The sequence below is a fragment of the Furipterus horrens genome, unplaced genomic scaffold, assembly GCF_987537825.1.
Source record: "Furipterus horrens unplaced genomic scaffold, mFurHor1.1.pri manual_scaffold_13, whole genome shotgun sequence".
Lineage (NCBI taxonomy): Eukaryota > Metazoa > Chordata > Mammalia > Chiroptera > Furipteridae > Furipterus > Furipterus horrens.
This window is the reverse complement of record NW_028327183.1, coordinates 46491973-46512811: the sequence shown is the minus strand read 5'-3', so window position 1 is coordinate 46512811 and position 20839 is coordinate 46491973. Positions and strand designations below refer to the sequence as shown.

At 58.7% G+C, this 20839-nt stretch overlaps 2 protein-coding genes and 2 pseudogenes across 9 annotated transcripts; 2 read left to right on the top strand and 2 right to left on the bottom strand.

Annotated features, from left to right (window-relative positions):
• Nucleotides 1–583: 583 nt before the first annotated feature.
• DMPK (DM1 protein kinase) lies at nucleotides 584–10515 on the bottom strand. Of its 7 annotated transcripts, none has more exons than XM_090260822.1 (15): nucleotides 10187–10515; nucleotides 7801–7892; nucleotides 7480–7563; nucleotides 7302–7397; nucleotides 6575–6723; nucleotides 6181–6274; nucleotides 5707–5913; nucleotides 5357–5620; nucleotides 4631–4716; nucleotides 3038–3149; nucleotides 2567–2724; nucleotides 2382–2479; nucleotides 2172–2218; nucleotides 1789–1878; nucleotides 584–1478 (listed from the first exon to the last, which is right to left on the bottom strand). In XM_090260822.1, the coding sequence occupies exons 1-15, from the start codon at nucleotides 10344–10346 to the stop codon at nucleotides 1326–1328; spliced, it is 1890 nt and encodes a 629-aa protein (XP_090116948.1). In that variant the 5' UTR covers nucleotides 10347–10515; the 3' UTR covers nucleotides 584–1325. The 7 variants fall into 7 exon arrangements, with proteins under 7 accessions (XP_090116948.1, XP_090116947.1, XP_090116950.1 ...); XM_090260821.1 differs by having other exon boundaries at nucleotides 1789–1874; XM_090260824.1 differs by having other exon boundaries at nucleotides 5372–5620.
• Nucleotides 10516–11550: 1035 nt separating this feature from the next.
• On the top strand, nucleotides 11551–11876 carry LOC149994980 (ATP synthase F(0) complex subunit f, mitochondrial pseudogene; annotated as a pseudogene).
• A 486-nt stretch (nucleotides 11877–12362) lies between these two features.
• DMWD (DM1 locus, WD repeat containing) lies at nucleotides 12363–19379 on the bottom strand. Of its 2 annotated transcripts, XM_090259928.1 has the most exons (5): nucleotides 18783–19379; nucleotides 17408–17590; nucleotides 14178–15443; nucleotides 13241–13315; nucleotides 12363–12927 (listed from the first exon to the last, which is right to left on the bottom strand). In XM_090259928.1, the coding sequence occupies exons 1-5, from the start codon at nucleotides 19215–19217 to the stop codon at nucleotides 12880–12882; spliced, it is 2007 nt and encodes a 668-aa protein (XP_090116054.1). In that variant the 5' UTR covers nucleotides 19218–19379; the 3' UTR covers nucleotides 12363–12879. The 2 variants fall into 2 exon arrangements, with proteins under 2 accessions (XP_090116054.1, XP_090116055.1); XM_090259929.1 differs by lacking the exon at nucleotides 13241–13315 and having other exon boundaries at nucleotides 18783–19377.
• Nucleotides 19216–20769, top strand: LOC149994978 (cytochrome c oxidase subunit 6C pseudogene; annotated as a pseudogene).
• Nucleotides 20770–20839: the final 70 nt, after the last annotated feature.

Here is a 20839-nt window from a genome sequence, read left to right as displayed (position 1 = left end):
CTCAGTTTCCCCATCGGGACAACGGAGAAGGTAACGGGCCGTCCGGGAGGCCTAAGGGCGCGAGGCTACCTCCGCCCCAAGACTGAGCTTCTGCACGCCTCCGTCTCCAGGGTCCTCTGAAGGCCCCCACACTCCCCATCTCTGCCTGCGCTCCGCCCCTCGGAATTCCCGGCTCCACAGGGGGGCGGGTCTGGCTCGGAGAAGGGGCGGGCGAAGAGACTAGAAAGTTTGCTCTAACTTTTCTGGAGCGTAAGTCCCTGGAACGGATGCGCGTGGCCCGCGCAGGCGCACTAGTAGCAGGATGGACGCGCTCGTGGCCGGCCCAGCCCCCTTCTTCCCGGGGATTTGGTGGCACAGCTGGGACACAGCTGGACAACAGGCTGTGTTTCGGGGGTTGCCTGTTCGCTTTCTCCAATTGGTCGGATGCTGAGGCCACGCCCTGAGCCCTACCCACATCCCCCGATTCGTCCGCTTCGGCTAGCTCCTCACCAGGCCATTGGCCGCCTCCACTCGCTTTTTTGATTGGCCCGCTGAACAACCACTTTCCCGCAGCGTAAACTTCAGACAAGGAGGAATTCAGAGCTTGGGGCAGACAAGAGGGTCTTTTATTCGCGAGGGTCGGGGGTGGGGGTCCCAGGTGGGGGAAGACAATAAATACCTAGGAAGGTAGGGGTTTCAGTGCATCCAAAACGTGGATTAGGGTGCTGGGGTCCTGGAACCTTCGGCGGGTTGGAAGGCAGGTCAATAAATACCCAAACCGCTGAGGCGGGCGGAGCCGGCTGTGGCTCCGAGAGCAGCGCACGTGAGGGTGCGGGAGGCCCCGAAAAAGCGGGGCTGGCAAAAGCTAACGGTTCCCGAGAGAGCGGCAGGGCTCACGCTACACATTCTCCTCTCGCAGAGAACGTTGTGGGGAGAGAGGGGCCTCATGCATAAGGATTTGTGGTTTCTGAGCCGATGTGGGTGGGGTTCATGGAGGGTGAGAATGGATGGCTGAACTGACCCTGCTGCCTTCTCTGGGTTGCATTCTGCCTGTCCACGTCGTGGCCTCAGCCAGGCCGGAGGAAGTGGTCCGCGACTACCCCCAACAACAGCAGCACCCCTCCTGGTTACGAGCCTCCCTTGAGCCCCTCGCTCCAGCCTCAGGCCCGGCTCCTCCCTCCCCGGCCGCCAGGGGGCGGGCCCGGATCACAAGGCTGGAGCGGGGGCTGAGACCCATGCTTGGAGTAGTGTGAACGGGGAGGCGGTGGGAGTGGCTTCTGAGCCGTGCCCCGGTCAGCCGAGCCTCGAGCGGGACCCCACTGAAGGACAGGTTGGGGTTCTAAAGTTCAGGGGGCGAAGGCGGCTCCTGGGTGGCACCAGACCGGAGCGAGACGGCCTGCGAAGGCCACCAACCCAGTGCAGCCCAAGGCGGTGGTACCAACCAGAGCAGCGGCGAACAGGAACAGGGAACGCGCCTCCGATAGGCCAGGCCTAGGGACCTGCGGGCGAGAGGGCGGGATCAACGCCGAAGACACAGGCCTCTGATTGGCTGTGGGGACTCGCCCTGCCCGGCCCTCCACCCCCCACCGACTACTCGGCAGCTGTGGTTGGTTGGCTCGCAAGCCTCTAGTCTTGTCCAAACTCATCGTTGGCAACTTTCTAGCGGTCTGTACTGGTCGGCTGCCAGAGCGCCCTCTCTCCCCTCAGCGGCGAGCCCCACAGAGGCGCAGCTAAGCAAAGGAGGCTTTAAGTTGAGTGGAGCGAGGCGGGAGCGCGGCGGTGGCGGGTGAGTGTGAACAGCCAACGTACCCTGGCAGGGAGCAGCAGGTGGCGGCGGTGCATGGGGCCTGGCCCCACCAGTGGGCACTGGCCCAGAGCCACGGCCGGGGGGCCATCTAGCTGGAGAGAGAAGGGGCAGGTGACCCAATCGGAGCCGGGCCACCTCAGCGGGGGCGAGAGAAGAGATGGAGGGGAGCCGAGGTCAGGGAGGGGATCAAGGGAGCTCCCGGGCGGGATTTGGTGAGAGGCCTGAACCGTGGGAGATCTGGTTGGTGGATGTGGGGCTGAATGGCAGGTTCTGTTGCTTCGAACCCCAAAGACATAGGGTAAGCCCTAAATCTGGACGGGAAGACGGGGACAGGGTCTGCAGGGGGGGCAGCAGGCTTGACGCAGGGGAAGAAGAGGGGTCTTACATGGGAAGGTGGATCCGTGGCCCGGGGACTGGGGACCCCTGTGACAGCTGGAAGGAGAAGAGAGAGGCGTAGGGCGCGTGGAGTGATGAAGGAGGGCGGTGGCGCGGTGTGCCCCAGCCTGGGCCCCTCGCCCTCCCCCAGGTTTCCACACACGCTGGTGGGCCCACTTGCCCTGGTGCCCTAGGGAAAGGGGGCGAATGAGGGACTCACCTGCTGTTTCCTCTGCCTGAGGCCCTTCCGTCCGCTCTTGCAGCTGCTGGATGTGCGCCTCCAGGTCTCGGTTCCTGGCCTCCGCCTCGCGGAGTTGACTGAGGGGAGGTAAGGACTGTTAGCCCTTCAGGATCTCGGAGAGAGGCTGCTAAAGCTAGTGACAGGCCCTGTGCCCCGGCCCCAACCTGGCGAAGTTCTGGTTGGCTGTGCGGATCGCCTCCAGCTCCCGGCTCAGGCTCTGCCGGCTAAGTATCTCCTCCTCCAGGGCCTCCTGGAGCTCCTGCAAGGTCACCTCAGCCTCGGCCACAGCTGCTGGAATGGCCTCTGGAACTGCCACTTCAGCCTGCATACAGGGACTGGGCTTAGGGCTGCCTGTGGTTCCTAGAGCACTCAAGACTTGGGCATAGGTTCCAGGCCTGGGATCCTCCCTTGTCCTCTACTTCCCCATCCCTAGATCTTTCTGGAATTCCCACAGCTCCTGCAATGATCCAAGCAACCTCCTTCCCTGCTGCATCAAAAGGCCCTGTCTTATCTGCTTCAGCCTCTGCAGCCTCCCCTCCCCCACTCTTCACTCCCCTTCTCCTGGGACATGTTCAGCCTCAGTACCCTCCTTTCACAGGTCAGTCTCTGACTGACCCTTTTCTCCAACAACTCACCGTTTCCTCCAGCGGGGACGCCGTGGGCTCAAGGCTGGACACTTGCACGGGTGGCTCAGGCAGTGGCTCGGCCTCCAATTCCATGGGTGTGGGGCCCTGGACCTCATCATCCCTGAGGAGAGGGAGAGGGCCAGGGGGGAGAGCCAGGACTCCCTAGCCTGTGGGCATGGGGCAGCCAGACCCAAAAACCCCATGGTTTGAGGAGGGGGAGGCGACAGAGTGAAGGGAACAAATTGCTAGGTTGGTGCAACAGGTCCTCCTCTTGGAAAGGAAAAGGCCTGCTCCTTGCATGGCCTCAGGCCCCCGGGAGCTGCCCTCTGCACCTTCTGCGGGAACTCGGGGTACAAACACCCATGTTCTAGGGTCCACTCATCTCTTCCCTCTCCATGTGACCTTTCCAGGCCCCTCTCCTTAGGGCCTCAGGACAGTGAGGGGGACCCAATGAGGAGAACACTGCCAAGCTCTGGCCACCTCCAAAGATACAGTCATAAGACCAGTTATAAATCCCAAGAATGTGACTCTAGACATCAGCCACTGGGAGGGGGACAAACCCTATCCATAAATACGAAATAGCAATAAAAGTGGATGTCCACCCTGACTGCTGCAGCTCAGTCGGTTGAGCGTCATCCCACAAAGTGAAATGTCACTGGTTCCATTCCATTCCCAGTCAGGACACATGCATGGTTGCGGGCCAGGTCCCCACTTGTGGGCACGCGAGAGGCAACGATCAGTGTTTTACACATCACTGTTTCTCTCCCTCTCTTTCTTCCTCCCTTCCTCTCTCTAAAAATACATAAATAAAATATTTTCAAAAAGAACTGGATGTCCCTCTGAATCCAGCAGTGCCCTCATGGAACTATATCTCAAGGACCTCAGAATCCTGGACCTGCACCTAGACCAACCTGCGGCTGTTCATACAGGCTGGCTTAGAGCGCAGAGGACGGGCTGAGTCCTGACCGCTTGGTAAGGAGAATGCACAGCGGGTCAGAATCAGGCTGTAGTTCATTCATGATAAACGATGTTTGAAATACATGGTCCAGTAACAAAACAGGTTACAAAACTGCATGTTCGCAGTGCTGTTAAATACGTGTGTGTACGCATGAGCCAGGGGCCATTGCTGATGATGGGCTTCCTTTTTCTTGTCCTTACTTTATAATTTACTAGTGCAAGCAATGTATTATTAGTAGAATTAATGTTTTAAAAAAGGCCTATGGTTATGTGAGTGATTCAATGAGTTTTTAAGATTGATTTAAAAATTCTTAAACATTTTACTTTCTAAGAGTCTGAGGTCTCATAACTCTGTGTACTAGAAATCTAAAAGTGGAAGGTTGGAAGATTCTGGAAGGCCGAGTCTATGGCTCTGAAGCTTTACAATTGAATCTAAAACTTCAAAGTACTATGGTCTGAGATCTTAAGGCCCTTTAACTCTGGGTTCCAGAGAGCCTTTGGTCCCGAAACAGTAAGGTTCCAGGACTGATCCTGCAATTCTGCTGGGCGCAGATGGGCCAGGGCACCGTAACCCTGAGCAGCCTGGAGCCTGTGGAGACCCGTGCACCCAGGCTTCTCCTCACAAGCCACATGGGCGGCTCTTACCTGAGGGCCATGCAGGAGTAGGAGAAGCCCACGAAAGGCAGGTGGACCCCCAGCGGCATGCCCTCCCGCACGTCTGACAGCGTCTCCTATACAAGAGAATCAGATGGGAGGTGACCACCGGTTGTCAGGGCTGGACCCTCACCCCTGCACAGTCTTGGCTTAAATGTGTCTCCCAAACCCACCCTTACTTAGGGCCTATATAAAGTGCCTCCCCCATCACTTATTGTGTCCTGCTGTTTTCCTTAGGGCACTCGCCACAGTATCAGACTGGAAGTGGGTGAGGGACCGGGGCTGACTGGGTCCGTGTATGTCCTCAGCGTTGCCCAGCACAAGGGCACCCAGGCTGAGTAAGCACTCTGGGACAGCTTGTGTAACAGCTGAGAGAGAGGCCTGAAGGAGGGAGGTTTCTCTGTGGAGCTTTCCTGCCTTCCACTTCTCATCCTTCCAGGTCTCAGCTCAGATGGCGCCCTCCTCCAGGAAGCCCTTCTCTCTGCACTCCCTCATCTCAGCCCTGATCTCTTTGGGGTATCATTGTCTCAGGACATAGGTCTGTGTCCCCACACCCCCGCTCCCTGGCCCCAGACTCTGAGTCTAGATCATTGCTGGCTTCCCAGCACTGGATCAGAGCAGTTGTTCAGGGGACGAAATGATTTCAGGAGCCCAGTAGGGGGACACTCTCCTAACCCGAACTTTATGGAGGGGGGAGCAGGGGTCACAGGTACCTACCCCGCCCCCGCTCACCATGGCAGTGAGCCGGTCTTCCACCACATCGAAGTTGCACGTGTCAGTGGCACCCTCAAAATCTGGAGTAAAGGGAGGCATGCTCTCTCGGAGACCATCCCAGTTGAGGCCAAAGAAAAAAGTATGTTTCTGGAAATCGCCTGCTCCATTCCGGCCCAGCCGTGTCTCCGGGGGACACAGCAGTCGCTGGATGAGGTCACGAGCCTCCTCAGGGACTCCTGTGTCAGCCAGCGGTATAGTCAGGTGCTCCTGTTCAGAGGGAGAGAAAAAACAGGGATGTCAGCCTGGGAGCAGGTGCACAGTGATCAGGGAGGGGTTCCAGGAGCCCTGCTCACCTTGTAGTGTATGATCTTGGCGTAGGTCTCGGCCGTGGAGTCGGCGTAGAAGGGCGTCTGCCCGTAGAACATTTCATAGGCGAACACGCCCAGTGCCCACCAGTCACACTCAGGCCCGTAGCTGCCCGTCCCCGGCCCGCCGCTCACGGCCTGCAAGATCTCGGGGGACAAGTAGTCGGGGGTGCCCACAGCCACCAGCGACCGCACCTGAGCCAACAGAACTAGAGTTGGGCTCAGCCCTGCCCCTCCAAGCCCTGGTTTCACCTCCGTCTAGCCAAGCCCCAGCGCTCAGCCCCTTCCCCTGCCTGTTCTGACCCAGAGCCACGCGCAGGCCTGGATTCCCCTCCGAATCTAGTCCGGCCTCCCTCCAAGCTCTGCCTTCAAGCTTCAGCCCCGCCCCCACGCTCCGCACCTGACCTCACCCCTCACTGGTGGCAAGGGGCAGGCGAACCAAACCAACCGCTCACTGCTCACCGTTCCGTCAGCCCGCAACTTGAGGCAAGAGCCAAAGTCGGCCAAGCGGATGTGGCCGCAGCGGTCCAGGAGGATGTTGTCCGGTTTGATGTCCCTGTGCAGAGGGAAGAAGGGAGTGGGGGTCTCGCCAGGCTCTGGCCCCACCCTCCAATGCCCGAGCCTCCAGGCCTTGCCCTCTGGCATCCGCCCTCCGAGTTCCACTCCTCTGCGGATTCTACAGATCTGGACCCAACTCTTCAGGCCCTGTTTCCAGTGGACCCCAACCAGCCAGGCCCCTCTCCAGACCCCGCCCCTCTGGGGTCCAACCATTGTGGTACCCTTCCGGGTCCAACTTTTGCTATCCCTCTCCACGCCCCACCCCCAGGCCCCGCCCCTCAGCCCCTGCCGTGCCCACCTGTGCACGTAGCCCAGGCGGTGCACCGAATCTATGGCCATGACAATTTCGGCCAGGTAGAAGCGCGCCATCTCAGCGGGGATCCGCTCCCCAAACTTGCTCAGTAGCGTCAGCAGGTCCCCGCCCACATAGTACTCCATGACCAGGTACTGGGAGGGGGAATGTCATGGGGGTTGGTGATCACCCTAGGTGCCTATCACCAGTAGCCCGGGACAAAGACCCCCCAGAGACGTCCCGTTCCTGGGCAGACATCCCGCAGCGGCAGCCCCGAGGGAGCCCGAGAGATCTTCCAGTCCAAATCGGAGACCCCCCCCCAAAAAAAAAACCCGAATTCTTCCAGATGTTACTAGGCAGATTCACACACACACACCCCCTCGAGAGGTAAGAAGAGAACCCAGACGCCTAATGCCCATGGTGTAGAGTCCCCTAGATACCCCCTTCCCAGTGGCCCCCCCACAGACTCTGCAAAGCTCTCCCATTCCAGGTAAGACTCCCTCCACGGCGGCAACCTTATAGAGCCCCACACCCACCCTCACCCCTAGTCAGCTTGGGAAAAGAACGGTGAGGAACATCTGCCATCCCGGGAAAGGAAGCCTGTTCCTACCACACTCAGACTCCCGCAGGCATTTCGAGGCAGCTCCCCTACCTTAGAGCCTCTCCCTGCCCCCGCCTCGTTCATAGCCTTGGGGTGGAGGTCGGTCTCTCTAGTCACCCGCCCCGGGCTCACCAGGTAGTTCTCATCCTGGAAGGCGAAGTGCAGCTGCGTGATCCAGCGCCGGTCCCCGTTCACCAACACGTCCCTCTCCTCGCGGAAGCACGACACCTGCGGGGCACCCGAGGAGCTGAAGCGGTTGAGTTTGCGGGGAGGATCCTCAGTGCCCCGCACGTCCAGCCACGGGCCTCACCTCGCCTCTCTTCAGCATATCCCACTTATTCATTATCTTCATGGCGTACACCTGGCCCGTCTGCTTCATCTTCACCACCGCTACCTGAAGGCCGAAACGGGGTGACGGGAGGGAGGTGGCTAGGAACACCCGAGATCGCCCAGACAGGACGCCCAAGCCCCGCCCACAAACCACGCCACGCCCATTGGCCTTAAGCTCCGCCCCACCCCTGCCGGCCTCAGGTTCTAGACTCATTCATCAATTTCTAAGGCCCCGCCCCAACTCCTGGATCCTCCCCGAAGCACAAAAAGTAAAGGCTCCCCGCTGTGGCTCAGGGCTTACCTCGCTGAACGCCCCGCGCCCGATCACCTTCAGAATCTCGAAGTCATCCCTCTGCAGCCGGGCCTCCTTAAGCCTCGCCGCGATGGGCTCCACTAGCGGGGTGGGGGAGGCGAAGAGAACTGAGGGTCACTGGGACTGACAGCGGAGACAAGGAGGAAGCCCCACCCTCTGTCCTTCAGTCTCCCTCTCCCTGCCCTTCGTTCTCTCTTCTCAGTCTCCCCCTCCCGCTCTCTGTCCCCCACTCTCAATCTCCCCTTTTCTCTGCCCCTCCCTTTAGGACTGCCTCCCAAGGGCCTCCTCACATAAATACAGTGTGTGGTTTTAGGGATGCCAAACTGCCCTCCTACAGAGGTAGGTAGGAGGCCTGGGAACCCCTTTCAGGGACAAGGCATTGGGCCAGAGGGCCCTTGTGGGAGCAGGATGGAGGAGGCCCCGGAAGACCGAAGAACGAGGGAGGACAGGCCCAGTTCTAGTGCTCCCTGGGCTTCAGACCCCCACCCCCACTTGGGGTGATGGGGAAAGGACCCGAACATGCAGCTTTATCCAGTCCCGTTAGGTTCAGAGGCAGGTGGCTCTTGGACCACTCTTTGGGGAACACTGAATTTGGGGGGCAGCATGGGAAGAAGGAATTGAAGAAGGGACAAGGCCAGAGTGGACCGTCATCCTGGGCTCCAGGCCTCCAGGCCGGGTTCAAGTTTTCTCTCAGACCTTGCAACCGTGGGAGGAGCACTCTATCATTGTCCCTTATTTACAGAGGGGGGCTCAAGGCTCAGACAGGGGAAGGTATTTGCCCAAGGTCCTACAGCTGGAGATGGTAAACAGGGCAGTTTGCAAATGGGGGTGGAGGATTGGGGATGGAGGTGGGAGACTCAGGGACACAAGAGAGTAAGCACTAGACCCCCCTGGGGATGGAAGCCACTGGGGACCTTGGGGCAAAGTGGAGAAAAAGATGGGGAAGAGTAGGAATGAGGGGAGATACACTGAGTTATGGAGGGGAGAGAGGGGTGCGCATGGGGTTTGGGGAGAGTGGGCTGACAGGGAAGAACCAGCCGGGGCCCAGGGTGGGGGAGGGAGGAGAGAGCCAAGACATTGAGCCCTTTTAAGGCATCAGGAACCCAGGCCCCCCTCCCCCGCCCAGGCCGGCAGGGGAGGGGCCAGCAGGATGCTGCTCCGGCCACAAAAGGAGTGCTCTTCACAGGAGAGCCAGACCTCTGCCCCCACCTCAGGTCTCAGTTTACCCTGCAGGCCAAACTTCATCCTCTGCAAAAGTGGGGCTAAGAGAGTTGCTAAGGGCTGCGGGGATTGCGGAGGTTCTTCCGGAGGCTGAGTGGCCTGGCCCTTGGCCTCCACCTTTCCATCTGTGAAATGGGGGGCAGAGGGAGCAGGACCTGGGTCCCAAAGAGACGGACGCAAGGAAAGGAGAGGAGAAGGCAGAAGGAGGAAACTGCCAAGGGAGAGAGAAAGCCTAAGGACCAAGAGCAAGCTGCTGAGGGACAGACCAGTGGAGGGACAGAGTGGCAGTGTCACAGAGGCAGAACCCCGAGTGAGCCTGAGTCCTGAGCCAGGAGATGGGGGGACAGATAAGGCAGGAGGCTGAAGTCGAAGCATCTTCCCTCTGTAGGACTCGACCTGTTTCTGGGGAAGACCAGGTGCGAGAAGGGGCTTTGTGGGAGGAGCGTAAGGCTGGAGGTCATGCAGTAGAATCAAGGGATCTGGGGAGCAGGAGGGGAGTCAAGACTGCCTCCGCCCCATGCAGACTAGAAGGGACCAAAATGGATGAGGGGACTCCTCCCTTAGGGGTAGAGGGGGTACTGGGTGGTACCATTTGCAGAGCTGGCTGTCCCCCAGGGGCCTGCCTGAGTCACTGAGCCCTGCCAGCGCCTGGGCACCTGTTGGGGCAGCTGGGGAGGCTGGCGCCTAACACCTGCCTGTCGGCCACACCCCTGGCAGCTGCCCCATCCTGTCCCTTATGCTAGTCCCTGTGCTCTGATAAACCAGGCTGGAGGGCCATAGGGCCCATTTTGGTGGGTGGGGGCCACCTAGGAGATAGGGTTCCCAGCATGTCCCTAAGCCTAGACTTGGGGAGATGGGTGCAGGGGGACCATGGGAGGCTGTCCTCAGCACAGCCTACCTCAGCTCTCCCAAGCCAGGGGTCTGAGTCGTGGCTGTCCTGACCTCTGCTGACCCTGCTCTGCCCAGTAAGAGTGGCACAGGGGAAGGGGCATGTCACCCCAGGACCCTGGCCCAAGCTCTGGGCCCCCGAGTGGGAAGCTCTCTTCATGTCTGTCTTGCCCCTCAAGAGTCACCCCTGTGCCCAACTCTACTTCTCGCCGCTGCCCTGCCCCCACCCCCCAATCTGGGGGAGCCCATGCAGGCAGGCACTCACCCCACTGCAAGAAGTCGGCCACATACTTGTCCTGGGCCAGGTCGGAGGCACCCAGCTCCTGGTGGACGCCCAGGAGAAGGTCGAGCAGGGGCTCCAGCCCCAGGAAGCCAGGGTCCAGCACCAGCTGCTGGAGCCGCTTCAGCCGCACCTCGGCTGACATGGTGAGCAGGCAGCACCATGGCCCTTCCCCGGGCCGGGGGCTTGGGGTCCTCTGGTCACAGGGCTGGGCAGCCCCTGCCCAGGCCCTGGGGCCCTGGCTGCATGTCGGCCTGTCCCTGGCTGTCCCCTGGGCCTCCCTGGCCACTTCTCTCTGCTGGCTGTGAAGGCCGCCTCCCCTTCTCCCCACCCCTTGGCCAGCCCCCTCCTGCCTCCCAGCCTTAACCCCTCACAAGCCAGGCCCCCCCTGAACGTTTCAGTGTGAAGTGGGGGGTGCGTGGAGAATCTCAACCTTTCAATCCGCTCCCCCGCCCCCCAATTAAAAGGTGGAGCACAGAGAAATGCTACAGGTGTGACAGAGGCCAATGAAGAGCCCTCCCGTTCCCAAAAGGACGCCAAGTAAGGTCCAGAGTGACCTGCTAACATGCCTCCCAAGCCCTGGAGTTGAGGGGAGGAGAAAGGGGTGAGGCCTGGGGAGGGGGACAGGAGGCCAGGGCAGCTTTGTGGGTGACTCAGCCCAGATTCAGACTTTGGGACAGTTTAAATTTAGCCCTCAGGCCCTCTGCTTTACATTTTTTTTTTTTTTTGGCAGGAGGTGGGGAAGGGGTGGTGAAAGAATTGGGAAGGGAGGCCCTCAGGAGCCAAGACCAGGGGTGACCCACTGGCCAAAGCCTGGGGAAGGCAAGGAGCCCCAAAATAGCTCCTTGGCCCCTGGCATGTAGCCACATTCCTGCCCAAGCCAGGATTAGAAACAGAAACATTTCGGGGGGTGGAGGGCAGAGTGGGAGAGCCAGCCAGGAGGGATTTCATTGTCCTTTCCAGGGTGGACAGTTCTCCGGGAGACCGTGGGCTCAGGCTGGCTCTGGACGGCTGGGCCCGGAAAGCCAGACCCAAGGCAGCAGGAGGCCAAGACCTGTGCTCCAGGACACTCACTCTGGGCTTCTGGAGCTGCCTGGGGCACCCCCCATTTGGGAAGGCCCTGTAGTATCAGATTTGGACAATTAGGACCTTTTCAAATAATTCTGCAAACTCCCACTGAGGACTCTGAGGAGGGGACCCTTGTGGCTCTCCTCCCTCAGGGTTTGGGGGGCTGGTGCCCTAAGCACGTCCCTCCTCCCACCCTATTAAGAGGGGGGTGAAAGGGGTTGGGGGACAGGGCCAGGCTCCCCATTTAAAGTGGATTGATGCAGAGAAGGGACACCCCGGACTCCAAGATGGCGTCAGTCGTACCATTGAAGAAGAGACTCATGGATGTCAAACTAGGGGAGCTGCCAAGCTGATACTGATGCGGGATTTCACTCCTAAAGGCATTGCTGGAGCATTTCAAAGAGGTTACTACCGGTATTACAACAAGTATATCAATGTGAAGAAAGGGGGTGTTGCTGGGATTTCTATGGTGCTGGCAGCTTATGTGCTTTTTAACTACTGCCGTTCTTATAAGGAACTCAAACATGAGCGGCGGCGCAAGTACCACTGAAGAGGACCCAGTGTGGATTCCGTATCCCTGACCATTATCTTTGAACAGTACCCATGAATCCTTTCATATTGTAATTAACACCTAATAAAAGACGGCTGGTACTGGGTAAAATAAATAAATAAATAAGTAAAGTGGATTGATGCAGGCCCATTCCAATCCCCTCTTTGAGTGCACTTTCCTGAGCTCCAATGGCCGTTTCTGCCTCTGGAACTTGTTCCCTGAGCCCACGCAGCCCAGCCAGCTCACTTCTCCTACCTCTGTGACTTTCTAAATAAACTTCCTATTAAAAAAAGAAAAAAGTGTGCCCTGGCTGGTGTGGCTTAATGGACTGAGTGCTGGCCTTCGAATCAAAGGGTCCCCAGTTGGGGGTGTGTGAGAGGCAACTGATAAATGTATTTCTTGCACATCAATGTTTCTCTCCCTTTCTCCTTCCCTTCCACTTGCCCTAAAAATAAAATATTTTTTAAAAAAGTGGATTGATGTAGCACGCAGTGAAAACACACACACTTTCCCTCCACACCTCCCAGGAAGGAACAGACGCTGTGAAAACAGGGAACTTTAGTATAAATAAGAGGTGATGGGGACAGGGAGGGCCCTGGGGGGCATCCATAACTTAACACTCTTCAAAAGCACAAACAACAGCAAGGAGGGGCGGGGGGGCTGGGACTAAGGGTTGAGGGAGGGCAGTCGGCCCCTGCCCTGCCCACTGACCGAAGGGCACACTGCAGAGCTAGGGCTCTTTTGAGTGGGGAGCTTCTCCTCCCACAGTGACCAGTCACATGCTGGGGACAGGGATGAGGCTAACACTGATGTTTCAGCAGATGGGGTCATTGTACTTGGCAGTGGGTGGGGACAAGGATGAGGGCCACATGGGCCACTACATACCCCCAGGGGCTCGGCCAGTCTGGGAGGGACACTCTACCCCCCAAATCTGTGCAGGGCAGGGGGCCGGAGCAGTCCATCCATCATGGTTAGTGTTGTTAATATGCTGACCCATCAGGCCAGCGGCAGGGTTATGGCAGGAGGTGGGTGGGGGTGGAGGAACCCGTCACCCACGGCTTCACACCACTGTGCCGCTTGGGGAGTTGCTTGGTTGGGAGGAGATGCCCTGGGGAAGATGAGAGGGGAGAGACGGGAGTTAGAGACAGCCTGGGGCTCCTACCACCCTGGCCTCGCCCTTCAGTCCACCCCAGGCCCCACACCCACCCACAGCACCTGCTGCTCTAGGTTCTGGAACTTACATCTTGGCTAGCTCCCCTATCCCAGCACGCAGCACTTTCATACAATAATTAAAGTTCTCAGGTGATGTGATCCTGAGCAGAGGATGGGGAAGGGGTGGAGGTGGGGAGAAGGGAAAACTGGGGTCCATTTCTGAAGGGGTCTGGAAATTCTGGGGGGAAAGAACTCAGGGTCCATCCTACCTCTACCACTGACTTGCTGGGTGACCTGGGCCAACTTCCTTCCCCTGCCTGGGCCTCGGTTTCCTCGTCTGTGAACTAGGGGAGATAGATGGGTCTCTTTCAGGACTCTCCAGACTCCCCAAATTCCAATGCCCCACCTATGAGGCTGAGACTGTGCTCTAAGTTCTAGGGATACAGGACGCTATGATGCAAACACCTTCCCTCCAAGGAACCAAGCTTCAGCCCTCAGACCTGACATCCTGGGCACCCAAGACCAGGCCCTGAGGAGCTGAGACAGGAATCCACAGCTCCAAAGATACAAGGCGCCAAGCCTATGCTTCACTACAGGGGTCTTCCTGAACCTCACAGCCACCCAGGAGGTGGGCGCATCAACCCCTTACCACCTGTTTTCAAGCCTCCCTGTCCTAAGAGGTGACAGAGGTCTGAGAGGGGCCCGAAGTCACATAGGGAGGAGTGCAGGACTGGACCCTGAGCCTGGGAATCCAGTCTGAGCCTCCAGCCCTGGGGTCATTCCCCACAGTCCAGACCCAGGGCGGTAGCCAGGCCCAAGGCTCAGTCCCATCCATAAAACTTGACCCACAATATCCAAAAGGTTTCACCATTTAAAAATCATTTTCCTTAGAAATGCAATCTGGCTTCAGGTGACAAGTGGTAAGACCCGTCTGTGCAGGGCCACTCACTGCCTGCCCTTCAGATAGCTGCCCATGGTCCCCAAAGCTCCCAGTTGTCTCTTTTGCCCGACTCTCCCTACTGATTGCTGCCAAGGGTTCCAGAGCCTGTCACTCTGAGCTGTGGGTGGGCTTGCTCTGGGACACTAAGATTTCCCAGTTTCCCTTCAGCCCACAGGGCTAGAGGCTGTGACAGCGCCGAGCCCCTCTCCCAACACCCGCCTCGTCCTGGGTCTCGGGCCCCGGGTAGGCCAGGGCGGCCGACTCACCGCCTTGCCGGGCCGGGCCCACGTGCAGATGAGGCCCTCCTGGCAGGCGGTGATGATGCAGTCCTCCAGGAAGAGGAGGACCGTCAGCCGCTCCTGGGCGATCTTCTTGCACACCAGTGGCTCGAGCAGCGGCACCTCGTGGATGCGCGGGCACAACGCCGTGCCCAGGACCTTGGCTGGGTCCAGCCGACTGCGGGGAACGGGGCCACTGGGCTTGTCCCCGCCGCCGCCGCCCCCGCCACCCCGGCTGATGTTGCCCAGGCTGTGGTAGCGCTTGTGCTCCTTCTCCGCGCCCCGGTCCCGCCGCTCCTGCAGTGTGAGGGTGGCAAAGCGGCCGATGCTAAACGGCGTGCCCAGCTCTGCCACCGCGCCTGGGCCGCCCGCCTTGCCACTGCCGGCTGGGTGGGGGAGGCTGTTGGAGCGAGACAGCGAGCGGGGCAGGGGCCCAGGGCCTGGCTCGCCACCCCGAGCGCTGCTGGCGGCAGGCGGTGCGGTGCCCGGCGTGCCAGGGAGCGTGCGGGTGCGGGCCAGGGGCGGCCGTGGGTAAAGCACGTCTTCAGTGAGGTCCCACAGGCAGAACTGCGTGTCCTGGCCGGCCGAGCCGAAGCGGTAGGTGATGGAGCCGGCTTTGGGCATTGGCGAGAGAGGGGCGCCGCCACTCGAGCCTGGGCCTGCTGCCTCGGACTCCTCCTCCTCCTCGACACTCCGCTCCCCGTCACAACTGGCTGCTGTCGCCTCCTTGGCCCTTGTGGTGTAGGGATCGAAGGCCACAGCGTTGACCCAGGACTTGTGGCCATGGCCACGGGCCACCACGCGGCCCTCGGTGAAGGACCACACGGTGACCAGGTCATCTTCACCACCTGTCACAACGTAGCGCCCATCAGGGCTCCAGCACACACAGAGCAGGCCTCCAAAGTAGCTCTTCATGAGCCCCCGCAGGAGCATGGAGTCGAAGTGGAAGACGCGCAGGCAGCCGTCCTGGCTGACGCAGGCCAGGTGCCGGCCGTCGGGTGAGAAGGCAAACTCGTTGAGGGGCCCCTCACCCACCGCCCACTTGGCCAGTGGGTTGCGGGGCGCCTTGCTCTTGGCAGCATAGACGGCGAAGCCCTCGCCCTGCTTCAGCAGGCTGTACTGGGGCGGCGCCGACACGCAAGGGTGGCTGACGTTGTACAGGTACAGGTGGCCGCTGGCGTGTGACGCCAGGAACAGGCTCTCCGACTCAGGCAGCCACTTCAGATATGTCACCTTGGTCTTGTCGATCAGCCGCTGCCAGGGGAGACGGCGGGGGTTGGGAGAAGACAGTCAGCCCCCGCAGGCCTCCTAGGAGATCCCCCACGCTAGGGAACGCAGAAGGGCTGCTTGTGAGGCAGCCACAGGAGCCCCGTGGAGCCTTCGTGTCCCATCTTTGGCAAAGGGGCAGTTCTGCCTTCCAGAGAACTGTCCTCTATCTGTCTAACGCCCCTGCCGTCTTTACCATGTCAGGCCTCAGGCAACAAACTGACTCACAGGACCTCAGCTTCCCCCAGGAAGGGATCTGTATCTATCTGCTCACTGCTCCAGCCCCACAGCACAGAGCTCTGCGCACGGGAGTCATCTGGTGTTCCCTGGACAAGTCCGTCCTGCCTGCGGCTCATCGTTGCTCCTTTCCTCCTCACAACTCACGTCCAATCCTTCAGGAATATGCAGAACCTGACCCTTGTTCGACCCTCACCCCTCACTCCAACTACCCTGGTCCCCGCAGCCATCAATCCCGCAATGGCCTAACTGGCTGCCAAGCCACCAATGCCCACGTCCACTCTCTGCACTGTAGCCAGTCAGCTGCTGCTAAAATGTGAGTCAGCACCTGGCGCCCCTGCCCCCCACACCCCCAGGCAGCTCGGAGCCCTAACGCCCTCAGGCGTCCACCGAATGGAAGGAACTGACTTCTTTCCTAGGTGGCAAAGGCGCTTCTCGTTCTTGGGAGAATGGAGAAAACAATCAAATCAAACTATTCTGTGTTCTGTGGCTCGGATGAACCCCAGCGGAGAGAAGTTCTAAAAGCCCAAGTCCTTCCCCTGGCCTTGCAGTCCCTCCAGGACCTGGCTCCTCCCGTGACGTCTCGGAACTCACCCTCTCCGTAACTGCTCTGGCCAGGTCCTGCTTCGGGGCTTCTGTCCCAGCTGCTCCCTCTACTCAGAATGTCCTTTCCCAGGTAACTCTTCTTGCCTCCTTCACATCTTTGACTCCACGTCACCTCCCAGTGAGACCCTTCCTGACCCCCTACCTGCACCCCCCAAGCACTCCCGTGCCCCTCCCCACTGGGTGTTTCTCCCCCGCACACAGCACCTTCTGCCACACAGCATCCCTCACTTCTCCCATAACTGCCTGCCCTCCTAGCTAGGTGAAAGCTTCACCAAGGCGGGCCCCTGTCTGTTTTGTTCACTGAGATGCGACATTCCCAGTGCTGAGAACGTGCCTGGAACAGGATGAATGCTCAATAAATATTCTGCGAAGGGGTGAGCTGGTGCATTGTTACTCCATTCACTGCTCCGCTCACCCCTTCTGCCACTCGTGCACCTGCGTGTGGATGGAACAGTGCCTCTGAACAGAGGAAAAGCGATACAGGACATGGGTAGTCCCTGCCTACGGACGAGGCTGCTCGCTGGCATTTCCTCTTGTGCCAAGTCTGCCCAGGACTGAGCGATCGCTGTGCACGGTTTTACAACAGTCCTGTGAGGCAGGGATGGAAATCCATTTTGCAGAGGAAAACTGAGGCTCAGGGAGGAACCGTCACCTCCCCAAAGCCACACGGCGAGTAAATGTGGTGCAGCAAGGATTTGAATCCAATGCCCAGAGGACACACAATATGAAGACTAAGGGCTCTGACTTCAAACAAATACGAACCAGTGACTAGCCTCAGTTCTTTAATCTGCAAAATGGGCTCTTGATCCCTAATCCATTGCTTAATGAAAGCTCTAGGAATAGAGTGTTTGGTATATGGCTAACAAAGCACAGGGCCTGGGCACAGGAGGCACAGGTGTATTATTAGCTGCTATCATACTGGCTGCTGTCTGTCACCCACCCCCCACAGCTGTCCATCCACCTCCTCCTGCCCTTCTCAGGATGAGAGGTACAGCTCCTGGGGAGCTACAGTCTAATGGTAAACTGTAAACAGTCTAATGGCACAGTCTAATGGTGTACGAGGGTGGGTGACAGGGTAGGGAAGGGGACCCCTGGGGGCCCACAATCACCTCTTCATTGAATAGCTTGCTGGTGTCCTTCTTGATGAGATCCAGGTACTGTACCTGGCCGGCTGAGAACCCCACCAGCAGGGAGATGGTCTCCGTGGCAGCAGTGAACTGGTTGAAGTCATGGCAGGTGGGCTGGGTGCCCTTATAGATCCGCTTGTCAATTGGCTTGTTGAGGTCAATGGACTTAAGCGGTGGGAGAGAAGGAGTTAACATTGTCTACCACTGAGGAAGGAAGAGGGTGCTGAGGTCGGGGGGGAAACCACTGAGAGGAAGCTGGGTTAAACTCGGGAGGGAAGTGGGGAGGTAGATGGGTGAATGGGGAGGAAGGGAGCAACCACAGACACAAAGAGGGAACCAAATCTCAGACAGAGCAGAGAGAAAAACAGACAGGAAGGGCATAGGACCACAGTGTCTCCCCAGAGTTGGACCCCTCCAACTTCACGGACACCCTCATCCACAGCATCAACCTCCCTGAGCTCCGATTCCTTTCCAGTCCTGGCCCATAACCTCAGCCAACTCCCCTGGGTCTTAGCACCCCAATATTCCAAGCCCCCCAAAACTGAGGGTCACCCAAATCCTCAGACCTCTAAAGCCCATCTCACGAGCCCCTTCACTTGGAGTCCCTAAATCTCAGGACCTCTATCTTAGTTCAGGGACCCATTAAACCTCAAAAGTCCCCCACATTTAGGTACCTTCATCCCCTCTGGGCTCTCAGGATCCCCATCACTTCTGGGGACCACGATAAATTCCAGGGGTCTCCTCCCCTCTGGCACCTAGATCACCGTAGAGGCACCCGTCACACCTGAGGATGTCCCCTCTGGGCTCTCATCACCTCCACATCTCCCATCAGCTGAGATTCTCATTTCCTCCCGGGCTCTCACTACCTCCGGAACGCTAATTTTTCTCTGGGATCCCTGTTACCTCTAAGCCGTCATCACTTCCAGAATCCTGACCTTTGGCTGCTCAAATCTCAAAAACCCCTTCCTAACACCTCCAGACTGCAATACCTCTGGGTTCTGCATCACCTCAGGATTCCCCATCACCTGCTGAAGGCCCGCCACCCAGAACCCGGGAAGATCTACATACATTATCTTGAATTCCTCATCACCTCCAGAACACTCACCATTCCATAACCCCCAGGGATCCCACATGACCCCAAGGTTTCCCATCACCTCTAGGATGGCCGGCACCAGGGGCCTCCCATCACTTTTGGAATTCTGCATTACCTCCAAGAACCCTTCCCCCCTGGGATGTCCGTCATGTCTAGAATGCCCATCTAGAGCCCCAGATCATTTCGGGCCTCCTGCCACTTCTGGATCACCTAGGGAACCCCATCCTCTCAGCACCCACGCTGCTCGTGGTGCAAGCCCCTTACCCGTTGGCTTCCGCGGCGGCAGCAGCCCGGGTAGAAATAGAGCTCGCGACCCAAGTTGAAGCAGACGCGGTCTCCTCCGGCCCCCAGACCCGCGGGCGTGGCGGGCGGCTCCCCGGCCCCGGCGTTGTCCGGATCCCCGAGGCGCACCAGGCTGAGGCGCACGGCAGGCAGCGCGGGCCCCGGCCCGGGGCCTGCGGGTGGCGGAGACGACGCAGGGCCCGCGGCGCCGGAGGCAGAGGCGGAACCGGGCGGGGGCTGTGGTGGCTGGGGCGGTGCCGGGGTCTGGGCGGAAGCCGGACCCGACCTGCGAGCGGCGCCGTCTCCAGGGAGCAGCTTGTAGAAGCCCTCTCGGGTGCGGAACTGCGACTTGATCTCCGCGCAATCTCCCATGGAGGTGCCGGGGCCGGAGCCGCCCTCTGCGCCGCCCGCCGCCATGTTGGGCGCCCCCCGGGGCCCCACCACAGCCCTACCGCCACCCACCGCCCGCCACCCGGCCCCCTGCCGGAAGCCGCGGACCCGAGCCGGAAGAGGTGGGGTCGTCGCCCGGGCGACGTCTCTTCGATTGGCACCAGGGTCGAGAGGCGGGACAAGCTCCGGCCGTCGCACGGGTAACGGTTCTAGGAATGTGGGCGGGGCGAAAAGGTGGGCGCGGCCTTTGTGCCTGAGACCGATGTGTGGTTGGCTGCGGGGGCGGGGTCCGTAGGGGAAAGAGGCGTGGTTTTTAAAAAGCACAAGTACCTAGCAACGGCGCCCTGGGAACCGTTTGCCTAGCAACGGAAAAACCCTCAAGACAAGGCCTCTTTGCTATCCTGGCCTCCCCGTGACCTCACAGATGATGCAGGTGAGACTAGTGTCCCCATAGACTGCCAACATACACCCTCCTGGCTTCCAGTGTTTCCCATTGACACCTTAATCTCCCCAACTGGCCACAGCATCTCCAGCCGTTCTATCCCACCGCTGATAATCCCCAAAATCTCGCTGATCCCTATGCTACAATGAACTTGACATTTTACTCTAAATCCTACCCCTCTCCTGTGTCCCATTCTTAGGGCCAGGTCTGCCATCCCCGCTAACCCCACTCACTCAGGCTGCAGACCTGAATGTGTGCCCAGATTTGTAAAATTTCCCTCCACCCTCTGGGCTTCCTGTTCCCAAGTATTGCATTCTGTGACCTGAAGTCCCTTTTTCCAGCCCCTTCCTCTGCACAGCCACAGTCCAAACTCCTCCTCTCCTGCTTGGGGTCTCCCTGAATCAGCCTCACCTCTGCTCTCCCAGATTCCTGTCTCACTGCTCTTTCTACCCTACACTTGGCATCTAGAGAGGTGTATCCAAAGCACAGATATGATCAGGCCCTCCCTCCCCTGCTAAAAGCCCATCTGTGGCTCCCTAGTGCTCTCAGGGCAAAGGTAAGCCCTGAGTGACCTGTTACTGCCAACTTCTTTCCAACCTCATTTCTCACTACTAACTCCTCACAACTTGTCCCAAAAAGTGAGGTTTGAACTCTGACTGGTGTGGCTCAGTGGACTGAGGGCCAGCCTGCGAACCAAAGGGTTGCCAGTTCAATTCCCAGCCAGGGCACATGCCTGGGTTGAGGGCCAAGTCCCCATTTGGGGGACACATGAGGGGTGACAACACGTTGATTTTTCTCTCCCTCTCTTTCTCCCTTCCATGTTCTCTAAAAATAAATAAATAAAATCTTAAAAATGAGGTTTGAACTCCATCAGGAAGGACAGTGTTGATGAGAAGACTATAACTACCGTGTCTTCCAGTGCTTTGACAAAAACCTCAGTTGCGTGGCCTTCTGGCCAAGTATCTGTGATTTCATATTGTTGGAGCCATCCTTGAATCCCTGGAGGTTACATCTGTCTATAAGGTTAATGTTGTTGAATGAAGAAAGGCAACATAAGCAGATTTCTACAAAAATTAGGATTCCATGAAAGATTTTGAGGAGATGAGGAAGGCTGGCATCTTTCAGACTGCAAAGTGATCTTGGAATGTGAAGAATTTCTTTGGGTTGAATTCCATGGAAGTTTGTCATTGACCTGTGTTCCTCAACT